At 39.2% G+C, this 19,734-nt stretch overlaps 1 protein-coding gene across 1 annotated transcript in view; it reads right to left on the bottom strand.

Moving 5' to 3' along the window:
• Positions 1 to 1,492: 1,492 nt before the first annotated feature.
• Positions 1,493 to 19,734, bottom strand: part of LOC148045596 (germinal-center associated nuclear protein-like) — a 77,340-nt gene continuing 59,098 nt past the window's right edge. The window contains exons 21-29 of the mRNA XM_087716676.1: positions 17,211 to 17,364; positions 16,156 to 16,414; positions 14,785 to 14,882; positions 12,973 to 13,363; positions 12,478 to 12,735; positions 11,158 to 11,287; positions 5,343 to 5,537; positions 3,620 to 3,770; positions 1,493 to 2,078 (exon numbers count right to left, since the gene is read on the bottom strand). Of these exons, the coding sequence (XP_087572802.1) occupies positions 1,938 to 2,078; positions 3,620 to 3,770; positions 5,343 to 5,537; positions 11,158 to 11,287; positions 12,478 to 12,735; positions 12,973 to 13,363; positions 14,785 to 14,882; positions 16,156 to 16,414; positions 17,211 to 17,364 (1,777 nt within the window). The 3' untranslated portion in view covers positions 1,493 to 1,937. The remainder of the gene's footprint in view (positions 2,079 to 3,619; positions 3,771 to 5,342; positions 5,538 to 11,157; positions 11,288 to 12,477; positions 12,736 to 12,972; positions 13,364 to 14,784; positions 14,883 to 16,155; positions 16,415 to 17,210; positions 17,365 to 19,734) is intronic.

Genomic DNA, 19,734 nt, shown 5'->3' on the forward strand with positions numbered 1-19,734 from the left:
TCTGTTTTATTTACATGGTAGTTGTCTTTTGAATTTTCTATATATTTTCTTTATAACTTTCTTTTTAGTATAATTAGCTGATACTGTGTATTAATCATATTTCAGTAAAACAATGGAATAATAATCAGATGCAAATTATAAAAAATATACACCCTATCCAATATACCAGAAAAAATGCAAAAGCTGGGGAATAATATCTGGTCACAATATAAATACCTCTTTCAAAACATTATACTTAGCTAATTGTTTTAAAAGATAAATATAGTTACCGAGTGTCTTAGTCTTAATAAGCTACTGCCCACTTTATAATTTGTATATTTAAGAATATTTACATCAAATTGATAATATTTTCTGGATAAAGACTCATTAAAAATATGTTCTAATGTTTTAATACAGGTAGTCCTCAATTTACAACAGTTCATTTAGTGACTGTTCAAAGTTACAATGTCACTGAAAAAAGTACTTATAACCATTTTTCACACAACCATTGCTGCATTTCCATGATCATGTGATCAAAATTTGGATACTTAGCAACTGTTGCAGTGTCCCAGAATCATTTGATCACCTTTGGCGATCTGACAAGCAAAATTCAAGGGGGAAGCTAGATTTAGTTTACAACTGTATTATTAAACAACTGCAGTGATTCACTTAACAATTGTGGCAAGAAAGGTCATAAGATGGGTCAAAATTCTCTTAGCAACTGTCTCACTTAGCAACAAAAACTTTGGGCTCAATTGTGGTCATAAGTCAAGGACTACAAAGTCTGAAGTCACTTCATAAAACTATTCCAAAAGAATGAGCTGAGTCAGTCAATTCAGATTAGGGTTTTTATAGATCTCAGAAGACAAAGGATAGAACATTTATGATAAAAAAAAATTCTAGGGTCTCATGGAACAGAGGTTTCTAATATCCCAGAACAGAAAAAAAACCTAGATGCCAAATGTTCTTGGATTCTCCACTAGACTTCAAGTCTCTTTCATGACTGAAAGTAACTTCATCTGAAATTCAAATCTCTTTTCAACCATGGAAACCAATACAAATGAAAAAGATACATTAAGGCCACAAATTCATTCCAATATTCATAAAATTCATATTGACCAATCCTAATAGGATTAGGAGCCGAGGTGGCGCAGTGGTTAGGGTGCAGTACTGCAGGCCACTTCAGCTGACTGTTATCTGCAGTTCAGCGGTTCAAATCTCACGGGCTCAAGGTTGACTCAGCCTTCCCTCATATATATATGAGGGAACTTAAGGAAATTCAAAGAACGTTTTTATCCTCCTCTTCTGCTGCATTCCACATTATCCAGAAAACCCTTTCCCAAATCCTAGGGAAAGAAACAGGAAATGCTCTGTCCATGAACTTCTTTGTATTAACTTTTCTTAGAATTCAAGCCTTTGCCTACATAGCACATATTACATGTCCATAAGGTAGCAACATACAATTTACAGGATACAGTAAATTCTTACATAGAAACTATGACTACGTAAAAAGTAATCATTAGAAGTTGTTTAATATAAGCTCTATAAAATAAAATTCCCATAAAATGCATCATGCAAAGAATGTTCCACTTTTTACAGTAGAGTTCCAGATAAAATCCAGAACTTGAAAATATGATTTGTAATGTAGACTGGAAATAAGAACTTCATTCTGAATTGTAAAGCAGAAAAAGACGAGCACAATTCATAAAAAATAACAATTGGCTTTCATAGGAATAAATACTATTCAGATTAATGGAACATTCCCAGGTATACATATATAGTAAAATAACCAGGTCAAAGAGCAAGAGATGCATTCAACTTCATCAAGGAAGTATTGCCTGTGCCAGAATTATCAGACAGTCATCCATCTATCGTGGCTTTTTTCAAGCAAACTCTCGTTATTCATGTCTGATGTCATACATCGTCAGCTCTCTTGTTCTAGTTTAAGGAAATGCTGATCAAGCATCTACCATGTCTAGCAAAGCAGACATGTGGAATTCACAAGCTGTTTCTTCTTCTTTATTAACTTTAATCAGTTGTTTCAGCAATGTCAGTCTGCCAAATAAAGAGGAATCTATGTCTCTCCTTTCCGTCCCAACCTGAAGAGGAGAGAAGCATAAACCATTTTCAAAATCAAAGTAGATAAGCAGTAATGAAAAGTGACAAATACCTAGAGACTTGAATAGGATATAATGGTTGTAAGAAACCTGAGTTATATATGTTGGATCAACCCAGTTAATTCTAATATTCCCAAACATGCTGAGTACTTTTTACATTCAAACATATGTAAGAAAAAGCTATTTTCAGCACAGAAAACATAGAACTGAGGAAACAGGAATCCTAAATCAACAGTTTGTTCTCTAATTATGGTTGGTTACATCAGTGGTTCCCAAACGTGGCAACTTTAAGACTTGTGGACTTCAACTCCCAGAATTCTGCTCTGCTGGCTGGAGAATTCTGGGAGTTGAAGTCCACAAGTCTTAAAGTTGCCAAGTTTGGGAACCACTGGGTTACATAATCATATTTGGCAAGTCCTTCCCAAGAATTTGGAATAGACAGATTATCATTTAATAATATTAAATCTATTCTTGCAGGATGTTATTATAATTGGTTGCATGATTAACCAGTTATTAAGAGTGGATTTGGCATTTTCATCCACTTATAGAGTCCTTTCCAAGGGCCTGGGATAGGCAGATAGGCAAATAATAGAATGTTCATTAATATTACATAAATATTAGTTCAATGAAATCTGCATGAAAGAATACAATGCATCAAGACCTAAGCATTACATTAAAAGGAAAAATATATTCATTAACCAAAAAATGAGGGGGGGGGAGATGGACCCTAAGAAGTAGAGAATGCCAGCATTTGAGTCAACCCTTTTTACACATTGCCATACCTTGTATTAATGTAATGCCCAAGTAAGATTTTAACTGGATACTGAGCTCAATTGAATGCCCAAAATAAATCATATTTGGGTTAGAGAAATATGTTAAAAATGACTATGATTGATGAGGTCAAAAAGATTAAATGTTATTGTGGCAGCATTATTAAAGCCCTATCCATTTTATGTGTTATACAAAAGGGGTGGGACATAAATTGTTATGATGCTATTGCTATCTTGACATTTTACTGCCTGTGGATGTGCTGACTACTATATAATATAAGCTATCATAAAAAATAGCAATTCTATTTCTAGAATATAGAAGTATGCTTGAATCTTGCCACAATTTTATATGGTTTTATATTATGCTGATTCTGCCTGAGTTATAGTCCCACATCTTTCCCAACTAAGTCAACCATTGAGCATTAATGGACAAGGACAGCACTATGGATTGAATACTCAGCTTCACTGAGGTTTGAGATTGCTATTACAAGTAATATACAACTCAAATCTGGTGGCTTTGATGCAGCCACAATACAAGGCCTAATCATAGCAGTTCCACTGCAATAAAAGTGTCAGGTTTACAGTTTGCTTGAGATACCTAACAAACTGGACATAAATTAGTGTTATTGTTTCTGGCTCCTTTCTGTAACTGACTTGCACCAATTCTCAAAATAGGAAGAGAGTGGTCAAGGGAAGTGAACAGAAAGTCTAATATTACAGCCCACCACCATTATATTTTAATTTATATGTTACCTCTGGACTTCTTGATTTTGGAATTCTGGTGAATGGCTGAATAATCTGGGGCATAGATACTAGAGATTCAGGAAGATAAAGAGGCAGAGGCAAGGTGTCCTGAAGTGTCTCAGAATCTTCAACTAATAATTGCTGCAGTTGTTCATCAAATCTAGACAAAAGAAAATGAAACACATAAACAAACATTTATTTCCCATGACAGTTCAACAGAGGTTCAAAAACATTAATAATGAATATAAACCATCATCATCATCCCACTGGCCCAACCTGGCTGTGGCCAATACCAACCTTGCTAATAAGAGGGCTGGCAAGGTGGAATGGCATCCGGGAGGAGGGTACGAAGGAAAGGGGGACAGGCGCAAAGCTGAGAAGCAAGAACGAGCTGCGCAGGGAGCTCCCTGAATCCCCGCTTGTGCGCACCCTCCCAGCTCCACAACAGCCGGCCAGGGGGTTACATGAAGAGGAGGAGGAGAGTCATCTTTGGGGAAGCCGCCACTGTCACCGCAGCTCGTGCTTGCTCAGCCAGCCCAGAGAGAGAGAGAGGGAGGGAGGGAGGGAGGCAGAGGGAGGGAGGCAGAGGGAGGGAGGGGAGGAGGGGAGGGAGAGAGGGGGGGAGAGAGAAAATGAGAGAAAGGAAAAAGAAACATGAGAGAGAGAAGGGAGAGAAAGTAAAGAAAAGGAACAATAGAAAGAAAGAAAGAGAGAGAGGAAAAAGAAAAAAATAGAAATTAGAGGGAGAGAAAGAGACCCATTTCCCACAGACAACTCCGGGGGCACAAAACCTGGGTAGGTGTGGCTGTGGGCGGTGTCCATGTGATGGGGTGGGTGTGGCATTGTTGGCCCTGCCCACCCAGGTTTTGTGGCTCCCTGTGGTTTTTTTTCCTGTGGGAAACAAGTCCAAATGGCTCTTGAGTGTTTAAGGTTGCAGGCCTCTGTTCTAGAAGGTACTATGCAACTAGATGTCAGTTCCAGGTGTACATATATTACCATTTGTTGGGTATCTTGATAATCTGAAAAATGCAGATTGGTATAACTTTCTTTCTCTTTCTCTGTAACTCTCAACATTTATTCAGTAAAATACCTTTCAGCATTTCATCATGGGCTGAACCTACTATTTTAAAAAACTGAAAAATATGCAATCTTTTGGCTGGCAATACCCTATCATGACAAATATATGACTGCTGAGCAAAGAGAAGTTCAACATATGTATTACAGTCCTCAATTCTAAGTAATTGGGCCTGTGATTTGTTTCTCCTCTGGCCATATCCCCTAGGTTGGGGTACTAGTTTCAATACCTAATGGATTGAGATAATGCTCTTGCACAGAATTTAAAATAAAATCCCTATTTTATTTCACTTTCTATTTTGCATATTATAACCACTCCATTTAATCCAACATATCCCACACAGCCAGCATAGGCTATTTGTGGAAACCTTTTCACAATTTTATAATATACATTTTCTCCTTTATCATCTTTCTCAACTTTCCATCTTCCTTCCATATTATTCTTCTCTTATTCCAATCAATAGATAACATTCCTAATGTTATTTATTTATTGATAACATTTGCTGCCTCCCAACTCTAAGTGACTAGAATATCAGAACTAGAACTAAATGAATGAATATTGAATCCCATCATTTTATGTTTTTTCTGTTCTTTCTACCCATTCATATTCCCATTCTTAGCACTTCTCAACATTTGTAAAGAAAGAGAGAAATCTTACCTCTTGCTCTCTACTTTCTCCAACTGTAGCTTAGCAGACAGGCATTCTGGCAGAAGATCTACTTCTGAAACTGCCTGTGTGAGATCTCTACCAGAAAAATTGAGTTCCTCGTTCTTTTTAATTTCTTTGCTGACACAGTGTTCAGTTGGAGATAATAAAGGGGAATACAGTTTTCCAGTAGTCTTTAATTTAGACCTAGAAGACAGGAAAACATGGCTGTTGTTGCTGCTATTATTATTATTACTATTAAACTGTGTATGCCATCCAATTCCCAAAGACTCTGGGTAGCTCACAAGTAAAAATATTTAAAAGGAGAGAGAGATGAAAGTAAAATAATAAATGATGGCAAGGATTATGAAGGAAAAAGAAACCAATCCACCCATGCAATCCAAGAAGGCTTCACACACTCTACCAAACGACTGGATGAAGAGCCAGGTTTTTAAGGCCCTTGGAAACACTGGTAGGAGGGGGAGGGGGGCAGCCAAGGGAAACCTCATTCCAGAGGGCAAGTGCTGCTACAAAAAAGGCATACTTCTGGGGTTGTTTAATTGAATTGGCTGGGCAGATACCATGGGAGACAGGCAGTCCCACAAGTAACCAGGCCAACTGCCATGTACGGCTTTATAGATAACAATTGGCCCTTTGAATTGCACCTAAAAACAAATAGGTAACAAGTATTACATGAGCATATTGAAACATTTTAGTATGTTTGTACATCACAAACACAGCAATATATTCAGTACAGATAGGTTTTTATTGTCTTGCAACCTAAAAAGCAGCAGCCTATTTAAAATGATAAACATACCAATTCTTCCCCAAATCCCTAAGTGAGAGAACAGGAAAGTAAGAATCTTCCTTAATTATCACCAGTATATTTGCAAGCATCCTGGCTTTCAAGAGAGAAATTCTATTAAATTATTACTGTTAAGTTAAACATTACAATACTTCCTTATGTTGGTTCTTCATTTAATCCAACTGCTTTCTCTCGAAACTGAGTTGTAGTATTAAAGCAACCAACCAATAATAAATCATAAATACCCAACGTGAAGCCAGAAATAGAAAGGCAACATAAAAATATGGCAGTGCATTTTCTTTGAGGCCATGAGATGGGAAAGGAACTTTACACTACCAAAATGAGGATAAAAAAATAATAATTTAAGATTATTATGAGCAAGAGAAAGTTTCAGAAGAGAAAATTAAAGAATATTTTGAAAAAGCAGAACTACCAAAAGTACCAGAAAAAGTAAAAGATATGTTAAATGAACAAATATCAATGATGGAACTGTTAGAAGCGATTAAGAGAAAAAAGAAAAATAAAACATCAGGACCAGATGGGCTGCCAGCAGAATTTTACAAATGTTTACAAGATACTCTAGGTCCAACAATGTTGGAAGTCTGTAATGAAGTATTGATTGATGCGAAGATGCCATATTTCTGAATGGAAGCAAATATTACTTTAATTCCGAAAGAAGACTCAGATTTAATGCAGATAAAAAACTACAGGCACATATCTTTACTGAATGCTGACTATAAAATATACGCTTCAATAATGGCAGAGAGACTAAAAAGGTTTCTAAATGAATTTTTACATTCAGACCAAAATGGCTTCTTACCTACAGATTAAAAACAATATGAGAATGATTTTAAATACATTGGAATATTATGAAGCACACCCTGGAAAACAAATGGAGTTGATCTTTTTATATGCACAGAAAGCATTTGATAACGTCAATTGGCAATTTACAAGTTGTGTAACGATTAAAGAAGATAATTATTATAAATTGGCAAAATAAATTAAACCAGATTTAGAGAAGTGGAAAAATCTACAACTATCATTGATGGAAAGAGTAGCCACTACAAAAATGAATATCTTGCCAAGATTACTATATTTATTTCAAACAATACCAATAAAACTGGAAAAAATATTTTGAAGAATTAAAAAAAACAATATTAAAATATATTTGACAAGGGAAAAAAGCAAGGCTAAGTTTGAAAATGTTGCAAGATTCCCAAAATAGAGATGGTTTGGGCTACCAGATTGGGAATTGTATTATCAGGCTTCAATACTTACTTGGATGAAATAATGGAGTGGCTTGAGGAAAAAAACACTATTGATTTGGAGGGACACCACGTATTTTTCGGAGTGTAAGACGCACCATTTTCCCCCTAAAAGAGGGTGAAAATTTGGATGCATCTTATACACTGAATGTAGCCCAACTCACCCACTGGCCCCAACCCTTTGGCCCCTGCCTCCCAGCAATTTACCTCCTTGCAGCAAACAGGAGGCTGCAATAGGCTACAGCAGTGATGGCGAACCTTTTTTTGGCTTGCGGGCTAAAAGTGGGAAGGAGCGCAGGGGGGGGGGGTCATGCAATGGTGTGCCACACCAATAATGCTATGCATGCTTCCCCCCTTGCACATGCACGTGAGACTAGTACTCCTCCCCACCCGCTTTTGGCATGTTTTTTTCACCCTCCCCAAGCTCCTTTTTCATGTTCCGGAGCCTTCAAGGAAGCCTCCCTGAACTCTTAGGGATCAGGAATGGAATAAAATCCCTTCTTTTCCTGCTCCTTCGGTACGGGTTCTATGGCCTTTATTTGCAGAATTTCTGCCTGCATGAGTGACCGCTTGAGAGGGTTCTTGGGGAGCGGACATTGTCTGAATGTCTGTGGAGGAAAGGATAGGAATTCCAGGACCAGGCCCCTCCTGATGGTATTGAGGACCTACGTGGTCCATCGGTCGGCATTCAGCAGTAACCCGCTGCCTATGGGAGGGTCACTTGTTGCGTTGGAATTGGCGGTTGTTGGAACCGCCATGAAAGGGCTTCCGAAAGGGGTGCTGCTGCTGCTGCCTACATCTGGACCCAAATGAGGATCTATCTTGGGACCTGTCATCTGACTGGGAGTATGGTCTTTGGTACGAATAGGAAGTAGAAGGTTGTGTGGCATCTTGTGCATGAAATGGCTGCCTTCTGAAGGCATTGGACCCCTTACGCTCATTCTTTTTGAGCGTGGACTGGAGGACCTTTCTTTTGTCCTTGGTCTCAATTAACAGTTTGTCCAGGGAATCCCCGAAGAGTTGACCCCTCCCCTTGAATGGAGCTGAAGCCAGCTTCCATTTGGCTTTCATTTGGAGTCATAGCAGGCGGCATGAGGTGACATTGGAGGCCAGAGCACGGGAGGTGAACTTTGCTGCATTTAGTGACGCATCAGCAGAATATTCCACTGCAGCAATGATCTTATTTAGATCATGGCGCCACTTGGAACCTTTGGAAGGGGTTTTTGATCTCAACTGATATAGCCAAAATAAGAATGCCCTCGTGAAAAAAGATGCTGATGTGGATGCCCTGAGGGCCCAGGGAGCTGCCTGGTGTGTTTTATGACAGGCTTTCTCCGCCTTCTTGTCCTCCAGCTTGAGACCATCTAGGAGATTGGAGGTCAAAGAAACCACCAGGGCATTAACCTCAGGCAACTTCAGAATATCATCCATCTTGGGCTCCAAGGAGTATAAATTCTTATCTCTGCCACTGGGGTTAGCCAGCGCACCTGGATGCGCCCATTGACGCTGGACCATGTCCATGAACAAATCAGGGACTGGGATAAGATCCTGAGCCGGGGCATTCTCCTTAAAGAGACCTGCCTTGGGATCCTGAGAAGTGGAGGGAACCACTTTCTCCTCCGAGGGTGGACCCAATTCAGTGGAGACCTTAGCCTTGTGTAAAATAAATGTAAACACAGAAGGCTTGAACAAGCCAGTGAAGGCGGGCTTATCTGGGGGGAGAACTATGCCCTCCGACATCCCATAATCATCCATGGTCTCCTCCTCCCAGACGAACTCCTCTGTCACTACCGAGGTACCAGGAGATGCTGGGTGGGAAGTGGTCGCTTGAGCAGGTGGAGGACAAGCCCTGGATGCCTGGCTGGATTGAGATTCCTTTTGACGGATCCCCTCAGCAATGTGCTGGGAAATGGCTTGGGCAATGACCTCTCTCATTTCGGCTGACAGAGCCGGCCCCTGGTCCTCCATGGGTCTAGTTTTGGATGGGCCCTGGAGAGCCCTCTCTCTATTAGGCCTTGATTCCTCCTCCTCAGGGATGAAGCACTGGATGGGCTCTATTTCTTCCCTTATGGAAGAACTGGATGAGTCAGGGTATCCCAGAGAAGCAGCAGGGGATCCTTCCTGAGACCCCTCACCTAATGGAGAGGGCGATTGTTCCCCTACAGGTGGAGGTGAAATCCCTCCCCCAGACCTAGCAGGTGAAGGACAAGGCAATGAGACCCTATGCTCAGGGATTTAGCCTGTCTCTGGGTCTTGTCAGAGGCTTTCGCTGGTGATCTGTGTTTCCTAGACTCCTCCTTATGAGAGCTTTTACTCTCTGAGGAACCCTGGGAAGCTTTCCCTTCAGTGTCCTTCCTTCCCTTCTCCCTTCGTGGCAGAGGATCCGGCCTACTGCACTTCGAAGAAGGCCCAGCCAGGTCCTCCTGTGTCATCAAACCTCCTTCTGCCATTCTGTTCCTGCCTGAAAGCTCTTCACAAGCTGACAGTGGCTGAGGATCAAGGTTGATCAGCAGCAGTAGGAAGGCACCAGGCGCGAACCAGCCGGCTCCAAAGTGCTCGCAGATCTGCTTCAGGAGCTGGAGTATGACCAGGTGGCCAACCACTTCAATGTCACTCAGCTAACATTCGAAGGTGGGAGGAGACCTTGCCGACGCCCTGGACAAGATCAGCCACTCCCCAGCTGCGATCTGCAGCTGAGAGGACTAAACGTGGATCTTCAGAGGCTTCCGAGGCTTTCTCTGTGAAAACGGAGTGAAAATGGTTTTAAAATGTCCTCCATGCTGTTTTGCTGCGATGGCAAGCCTCCACTGACAGTTGCAGCCTCCGATAGCTGTTACAAGAAAGTGTGCGAAATTGCGCCTTCAAAATCGCCACCGCACTCGTCGGAATGAAGGGAGAGCTGTCAAACACGACCGGAGCTCCAAATGGAAGCTCTGGAGCCAGGCAAAGTCTACAGACAGCTGGGGAGAGTCAGGGAGACCCCTGAAACCCCCGTGCTCACCAACAGCCACCGGACGAGCACCTCCACTCCCTGCTGCTGCTTGCGACCAGCAGCAGCAGCCAGGAGAACCTACAAACCTTTCAGCTACAATGAATGGAAAGAAAGGAACCTAAACTGACTAAACTAAATCCAAGAAACTACTAGACAAAAACAAAAAAATATTCTAACTGCAATTGAAGAGTCCCAGTCTATTTGCTCAGAACTGAGGAGCTCACCAATTTTAGTCCAAACGGGTGGACTGAGTTTTTAAACTGACCTCAATGAGGCAAAGGAGGTGTGGTTAAAGAAAATTCTACTCAGTCCTAGGGCAAATAGACTGAATTTAACTCATGCTTGGACTCTCCAAGCAGCGCACAGGCGAACAAAGTCGAGCAATTTTGTCTTTGAGAAAATCTGCAAATTCCTCAGGGTGCCCCTTCAGGTAGACCTCAGTCTCCTTCTTCCCCGGAGATTTCTCACCTTAAAGAGGGTCACTGGTCAATTATTGTAGCTTAATAATCGTCATTTCAATCCCCTTCATTGATATTTACATATTTTGCCACAAAGTACATCATATTACATTTTCTTCTGTTAATACTTACTTACTTCTGAATAAGGATATTGAATCAAGAAGAAAGGAAAGGGACTCAGGGCAATAGTAATAATAAAAAATGGTTTATGTCCAAGGCCAGCTACACTTAGTTTTTAGGAGAAAAAGCAATGAAACAGAAATCTGTTGTTCATAAATACAACATTTACACAAAAAGACAATCCTACCTTTCTTGATTTTGTTGGATCTCTTTCTGAGTTTTTAATCTGGCTTCCTCCCATGAGAAAGGGCAAACAAATTTTTGCAATTGCTCCTTTAAAAAATATACGTGTATCTGCCCATCTTTATTAACTGCTTCTAAACATGAAAAAAATACAACCATCAGGAAATTAACATCAAGCAGATTTTTCCAAGTTCATCACAATTTATTTATGCTTATTTATTTAAACTGCCCAACTCCCAATGACTTTATTCTTAAAATAATAATTGTATCCATTTATATAGAATGCTAGCTTAACTAAGCAGGGAGACAAGCAATCAATCTATCTATCTATCCTTTTATTTTAGTCTATGCAGATATAGAATATGAACCGGAGAGCTTATTTGTTTAACTTTTCTATCCTATCGATCAAATTTCAAAGTAAGTTTAAAATACAGGAATTGACAAAAGTATTTAATATGATAATATAACAGCAATACAAACTTTTACCTCTTATTTACAATGAAATTTATAAAGAAATCTGACTACACTTAACCATTTTTTATAGAAAGAATACAGCAGATTTTTTTCATGTTTTTCATTTTTTAAGATTTTTTCTTGCACAAAATAAAGTAGAAAAATTAATTTAAAATGGAAATGAATAAGCTTGGTATTTTTACTGAAGTTATTATTTCAGAAATTTTTATTAACATGCTACAAAGAAATTGATTTGACTTTTTCTCTTAATGGCATAAATACTTGTTTTTCTCGATGCAATTCTAACTAATATCATCTTCTAAAACAGGTTAAACCAAAAGACTGAAAACATAAAACATTTTCTTTATCAAGAATAATGAGACTTTTAGAGCATAAAAACAATATCCGCTCTGTGAGGCTTCTAGAGTTGCTATTGAGATGATTTTTAAGTTGGGGTGGGACTAGTAAATAATAATAAAGTTTAATATTAAATTTAAATAAGATTGTGTTTCAAGCCCATGCATTTTTTTGAATATTCAGCTGAAAAGGGTTGGACAAGCATTTCCCAAATCAGAGCTACTAAAAATTACTACCAAAAATGTTACCTTGAAACTGGTGGTAACACTGAAAGTTCAAGAGTAGTAGCCTTTGAAATCCTGGTTTCAGTGGAAGAAACATTTGAGAGGAAAAATCCACTTTCTCCATGCCATGCATAATTTTATATATCTTGATCATGTCTCCCCAAATAATGTTTAATAAAAAAACAACACTTTTTCTAAAGTATAGGGTTCCAAAACTAATATATCAAATATAATTTAAAAAGAAATCTGTAACAAAACTGAAAAATTATTGCTCAAATAATTTTTATTACCCGGTGCTACTGAAAGGCGAGGAGGGTTCCAGTCTCTCAATTTATGATTAATGCACAATGCCAAGATTTGATCCCAAGGAATTTCCCAAACAGAAGGGCCATCTTTTTCTGCGCTGGCATGCTTCTGATCCTTCCACTTCAAGTAAATGTTGCTCAACAAATTCTCTACCTGAGATTGGAGTATTTCCTGGGTCTGATGAGAGCTAGCTGTTTGGGACACATACTGGAAAATCATGGCACAAACAGGAAGCCAGGGAGCTGGGAGAAGGGGGAACAGAAACACATTTATTTTACTATGCCAAATTATGGGGAAATCACAGTTTTTATTTTATATCCCAACTTTACTCAGATAAAATGTCTACAAGAAATCTGGGAATGGCCTAACCGAATCATTGCAATTCCTTCGAGACACACATTAACCCATGCCTGCTTATTCAATTTTAAATCTCTATGCACATTAAAATTGCGATCTGCCCTTAGATAGAAGGTTCTTACCGCCGAAAGGAGGAACATCCATTTGTGGAATCTGAAAGGACAGCAGAGCCTTCTTTAGCCATGCAAGATGGCTGGGTTTGTTCCACTGGAGGTGGGGAAGCCACTTGTTGCCTCCAGCCTCTGCAAATTCGGTTACAGGCCAGGACAAATCCCTGAGATCTTCTGAAGTGGCAACTTCAGCCAGAAACTGTATCACACTGTTGTACAGCTCTATTATGATGCTAGGGTCTTGAGAGGGTAACCCAGCCATATGTCTCTCCCACTTATCTTGGTAGAAAGTCTGGGTGAAATGACAGTGAAGGCCATCTTCAAGGTACTGCATGATGGTCTGGCAGCAAAGTCTGATAGACTGTGGACACTGAGTGACCAACCACTGTATTGCCTTAGAGAGCTGTGGATAAAAGCAGAGACAATAAATTCACAATCTGCCAAGAGAAAAGATAAAGTGCAAATCCTGTGTCAAATCCTTCCCAGATTAAGACTCCTGCTTAGATTGAAACATTATAGTCCAACTCTTCTTTTATACTACCGTGATTAACAATGATAACAATACATACAGATATATTAGTTTGATAATATGAAATTTTATATAAACAACACATGGCGATTATGAGAGGAGGTTTAAAAGCTTTATCTAGAATATGTTGTAAAGATGTATTGCAATTGGATGATTTTAGGATGATTTAGCAATAGCAATAGCAATAAGTTAGACTTATATAGCGCTTCATAGGGCTTTCAGCCCTCTCTAAGCGGTTTACAGAGTCAGCATATTGCCCCCAACAACAATCCGGGTCCTCATTTTACCCACCTCGGAAGGAGTCAACCCTGAGCCGGTGAGATTTGAACAGCCGAACTGCAGAACTGCAGTCAGCTGAAGTAGCCAGCAGTGCTGCATTTAACCACTGCGCCACCTCGGCTCTTTAATAGATTTAATAGATTTAATAGAATGTTATCATATAATCCTATTTTAGATTTTGAACATTATATATAAAAGGATGTAACTAGAATATTAATGTTACAAATGGCAAGGGATAAAAGACTACACTATTACTGGAAAGATACAGATTGATGCAATGAAAATGTATAATAAATACTAAGCTAAATTTAGTTCACTAGTCATATGTATAAAATGAAGTGACAATAGCTATAATTAAATAATGATTGATAATGATAATACATATATATATATTAGTTTGATAATATGAAATTTTATATAAACAACACATGGAGAATATGAGAGGAAGTTTAAAAGCTTTATTTAGAATATGTTATAAAAATGTATTGCGATTGGATGATTTTAGGATGATTTAATAGAATGTTATCATATAATCCTATTCTAGATTTTGAATATTATATATAAAAGGATGTAAAAACAATTAGTCAAATTAAGGTTGAGATATAATAATCGTGATATACATGAATATAGGTGAATTTAAAATATGCGATTTGATATGAAAAGCAGGTGATGACAATGGAAGAGATGCATGGAAATACTGTAACCAACTGACACACATTCTACAATTTGTAATGGAAGATGTTTTTTTTTTAATGTTTGTTTGTCTTTGTTCAAAAATAAATAAAAATTGTTTTAAAAAAAGAATAATGTTCTATTATAACAGCTGATAGAATTAGGGATTACAACGTTCAGTTCCATGTATGGGTGCCTATGGTGCATCTGTCAATAATTTCTTAAAACAACTGTGATCTTTCCAGGAATCATACAGCTGCCCTTTGTTGCTGCAATGGGTTCCTGGGAAAAGACATGTTTGTTCTGGCCATGATTTACAAACTTCATCCATAAAAAGTTCTTACCGTGCGGGAACCCTGCAAATCATTGACAGAATCTGGGATTTCAACAACACTGTAGTTTGATATAAGTTTAGCTGAAATCAAGTCAGGCAGCATCAAACCTTTGAAAACAAGAAGTTGCACTTTATTCATATAATGCAGAGAATAAAGAGGATGATCTTGATGAAAGGAGAGGAGTTTTACTGCCAAGGCAACCAGTAAACACTCTTTAAACTCAGATGAGGAGAGACGGTTATGAAAACATCTCAAACAGGCACTTCCCTAATTCGTATGATATATACAGGTACTCCTTGACTTATGACCACAGCAATACAGTTGTTAAGTGAGTAACACTCTATTTTATGACCTTCCTTGCCATGGTTACTGAGTGAATCACTGCAGTTGTTAAGTGAATCATGTGGTCATTAAGTGAATTTGGTTTTTCCCTGTTGCCTTTGCTTGTCAGACGTCAGCTAGGAAAATCACAAATTGCGATCACATGATCCTGGGATTCTGCAACTATCATAAATACATGCCAGTTGCCAAGAACCCAAATTTTGATCATATAACCATGGGAATGCTGCATTGGTTGTAAGTGTGAAAACCAATCATAAACCACTTTCTTCATTGCTGTTGTAACTTCAAACAAACCGTTGTAAGTCAAGGAGTACCTGTAAAAGAGGGAGGAAGGGAAGCACATTTAGATTTGCAAGAATCTGTGGCCATAGCAATCTTAATAAAAATACTTTAGGTGTATGTAGCATCTAGGGCTGATCCACAACTTCTTATCCTCCCCAGACATGCACAGGAAGAAACAGGGACAACTATACAAACGGTCTAAGCTAGAGGTCAGTAATCTTTAAAGGTTTAAGTATATCAAATGCTAGGGGACAGATTAATTAGCATGTTTATGTACATGTTTATGTAATTTGCTCTCCCTCACATATAGATGCACATAGAAAACTTTTCATGTAGTCTCATACGCAGCTTCTCACTACATGATCTGCACTCATGTACAAACATTTCCTCCACTCCCTAACCCTAACTTCACCTGAATGAAAACCACAGAACTTCCTTTCCCTTTCCTAGTCCCTTGCAAACTTTAGCACTTAACACAAGCGCTCTACTAGATAAAGGGTGAAAAATGAGAGCCTCAGCAGGTACTTATGGAGGCTCAGTACCAGCCAACTCCTTTTTAAAGGGAAAATACCAACCAATATTATCATCCATCTAAAAAACTTATTCTGAGAAGACTTAGATCTAGCTTTCCTTGACAAAAGCCTAGATTTTCTATTTGGAGTTCTAAACTCTACATTATTTATAAGCTAATTAAATTTGTTTCTACCTTGAATATTACCATAAATGACTTATATTGGTTCAAAGTTCTTTACATACCTTCCTCTACTTCCTTTTTCACAGTCTCATTTCCAAGACTGGGGACAAGAACCACAAGAGGTAGTTTTGGTTGGAAAGGTATTACTTGCAAGAGCCGTTTCAGCTGAAGTAAGGCTGAAAGCCAATATACATCTTCCTCTGCAGGATCATCACTTCTTACTTGAGGCGATAGAAGGAGAAGGAGTCCACTAGTTCCAAGTAGTTCTTTCAAAGTTTCTGGATCGTCAAGTTCAGAAGTGACAAGTGTTCCATATGCCACCTAAACAGGACATGGAAAACAATTTATTTCCATTTATAGAAAGAGCAAAGAAGTGCCCACTTTAAAATTCAGAAGCATTCTTCAAAGTCTGCAGTAACGTTTTGTGAATAAAACATTACAAGTCCAAGGATTCAGATTTTTTAATACTTTCAAATATAATTTTTTGAAACATGTAGATGACAGTTTATTTTTACTTTATATTTCCAAACCACCTGTCTCCCTCAAAGAGGGGCACTAGTTGCTGAAATAAAGCTTGGTGCAAGCTTACTGTCTTCTAATCTCATATTTCTTAGTAAGATTTAAACCAATGTTTCCTAGCCTTAGTCATTTCTCGGCATATGTTCAATTTCCAGAATTCCACCGCCAGCATGGCCATTAATAAGAATTCTGGCAGGTGAAGTCTTGGAAATGGCCATGGTTGGGAGACATTGATTTAAACCCATCAGTCTTGAAATGAATCAAAAATCTGAGAGTTTCTATGGCTGTAGGTGGACTTAAACCTGAGTCTTCTTAGCCCTTAATTACTAACCCTTACTAAAGTTTTCATGCTTCTGTTTCTGAACCTCTTTCACTCTGGCATAGCTGAACTAAAAGTAGCAATCAATCCACAGGGTCTGTTCAAGACCCTCTTCTCTGATTATGGATTTCATTTCTTTACCTATGTCCTGCCTTCCCACAATCTTTGAATTACTACAGCTACTTTGAGTACAGAACGGCACTGTCTTTGCCCAAAACAGAATGTGTTTTAGACTATCTGTCAAGATAGTGGCATCAGAAAATTATTACTTGAGCAGACCTTTATGCACACATTAAGACAGGTTTCTTGATCTTCTTGTGACTGGAGAGATGTATGCAGTGCAAGTGTCTGAATTCTGCTATTTGCCTGAGATGCAGATTCCTCTTCATTTCTGTTGATTTGAAATTTAGCTTTCAACCATTCCATTAGAATTCTATAATCAGAAAAGAAATAAGTATTTTCAGAATTGTATCACAGATTTGATTCCTAGCACTATGTCCAATTAAAATGTTAAATATTTGTTATCATACAAAAACCATTAATTTATCAAATGGTATAACGATGAAGATATATTTAATTAATATTAGACTTTGAAGCACTGATTAAAATCAGCTTATGGAAATAAATCTATAGAACCTGCAATAGTAGCGTGCAATGTGAACAACATTAATTCGTTAATTTCAAACACCCCAACAATCACTGAAGAGGCTCAACCTTACTTGGACTATTTATAGTTCTATTACACATGATTTGCAGTTGCAATGTGTATTTTCTCTGCTGTATTTTTGTATTCTTGTGTATTTTTTGTATTTTCTCAATTTAATTATTTGGTTAAAAAAACAGAGTCTAGTCCCATTCATGCTTACTCTGAGAAAAAAAATCCTTACTAGGTTTAATGGGATTCAATGAATCCTAAGTTAGCCAACCAATTAGTATTACTTGACTTTATTGATTGTATATATGGTATAAATATACCATAGCCTTTACTTTTCCAGTCTAAGAATTTTGCGCTGAGAAGACAAGAAAGGAAGCATTGTGCTGTATTACAGAGAAGAAAAAAAGTACAGCATAGATTGAGAATGGGTGTTGGTGCTTACTTGCTACACCCTTTCTCAGGACGGTGGAGATAACATCTATGATTGGGTTAACTCTGTCAGTATCCAATAGTACTGAGTCTAAGAAGTGTAACATCATAGCTCCTGAGGAAGCTCCTCCCAGCTTTTGACAAAGTTGAATAGTAGACTGCTGTACTGTATTTGACTGATTTATGATGCCCATCTCTCCTCTTGACTACTCATTGGTTTTAGGTCTGCACGAAGAAAAAAAGGGTGGGGATGGATGCTATCTCCACCATCCTGAGAAAGGGTGTATCAGGTAAGCACCAACACCCATTCTCCAAAGTTGGTAGAGATAGCATCCATGCATGGGACATACCAAAGCCTGGCTTGTGCAAAGGGAGGGATTGTGCAGTGACCTAGGGTCCATGCATGGAAAGAACCTGCTGCAATACCCATTGACCAAATTCAGCCTCTGCTGATGCATATTTATCGAGCTTGTAGTGACGGACAAATGGAGATGGAGTGGTCCACGTGACTGCCCTGCAGATCTCCTCCACCAAGGCCTGGGTGGTCCACACCGCTGAAGTGGCTGCACTGACTGTTGAGTGTGCTGTGACATTCAAAGGCGGAGTCAGGGCATGTGCTGAGTATGCCTTGGCGATGGAGGATCTTAACAAATAACACCTCGGACTGATGGAAGTCTGCAGTTCTTTTGATGTAAATCTGAAGAGCTTGGCATACGTCTAGGATGTGCCACTTGCACTCGAGCCTGTGAGTTGGATTGGGGCAAAAATTTGGTAAAATCAACTCTTGTGTCCTATGGAAGACCGAATTCACTTTTTGTATGAATGTCAGGTCGAGGCGGAGGACGACCCTATCTGAGTGGAAGACGCACAGATCGTCCCTGACGGACAGGGCCAATTCTGAAATCCATCTCAACGAGGTGACAACGACTAGAAAAGCCACCTTCAGGGTTAGATGTTGTAAGGAGACAGACCTCAATGACTCGAATGGAACTTCAGTAAGAAAGTCCAGGCCTTTGGCAAGTTCCCAAGTCAGGAACCTGTGGGTAACAGGGGCAATCTGAGACAATCCGAGCCTCGTGGGGCCAGACAGGATCGTTGAGGCCTCTAACTGCGTAGGCAACAAGGAGCTGTTGTGGCAGTGCCTGTGCTGGTTGCGGTGGCATCAGCGGCAGCATTAAAAGAAGTTGCAGTGGCGAGGGCCAGCAGCAGAGATCTGTTTGCCGCAGTGCTCTCTCGGCGGAGCCTTTGAGGCTACCGTGGAGCTCTAGTGGTCAGAGAGAAAACGGCGAGTGGCAAAAGACAGCGGCCTCCAAGTTCTCCGCGTGGGCTGTCTCTTGGTAGAAATTGCCACCTGCTAAGCCTTGTAAGGCCACTCCCAACCGTTGGCACCCTCCCTGCCCAAGGACAAGGGCGCAAAGCCACGAAACTCTTCTCCCCTGCCTTTCTGAATCCAACTGAAGGCTGGGGAATTTTTTGAGAAATTTAAACCGAATTATAGAATTTGATTTTTTTTTTAGTCCAAAATTGGAGGAGTGAGTTGAGAGCACAGCCAGTCCAAGAGAACTGAGTCTAAAAAGCTGGGAGGAGCTTCCTCAGAAGCTATGACGTTACACTTTGTAGACTCAGTCCTATTGGATACTGACAGAGTTAACCCATGCATGGATGCTATCTCCACCAGAATCAAAGATAAGCTCACTGGGATATCTTCACCTACAGCAA

Source organism: Thamnophis sirtalis, unplaced genomic scaffold, assembly GCF_051295495.1.
Source record: "Thamnophis sirtalis isolate CommonGarterSnake01/CBP01778 unplaced genomic scaffold, rThaSir2_p1.2 scaffold_5, whole genome shotgun sequence".
Lineage (NCBI taxonomy): Eukaryota > Metazoa > Chordata > Lepidosauria > Squamata > Natricidae > Thamnophis > Thamnophis sirtalis.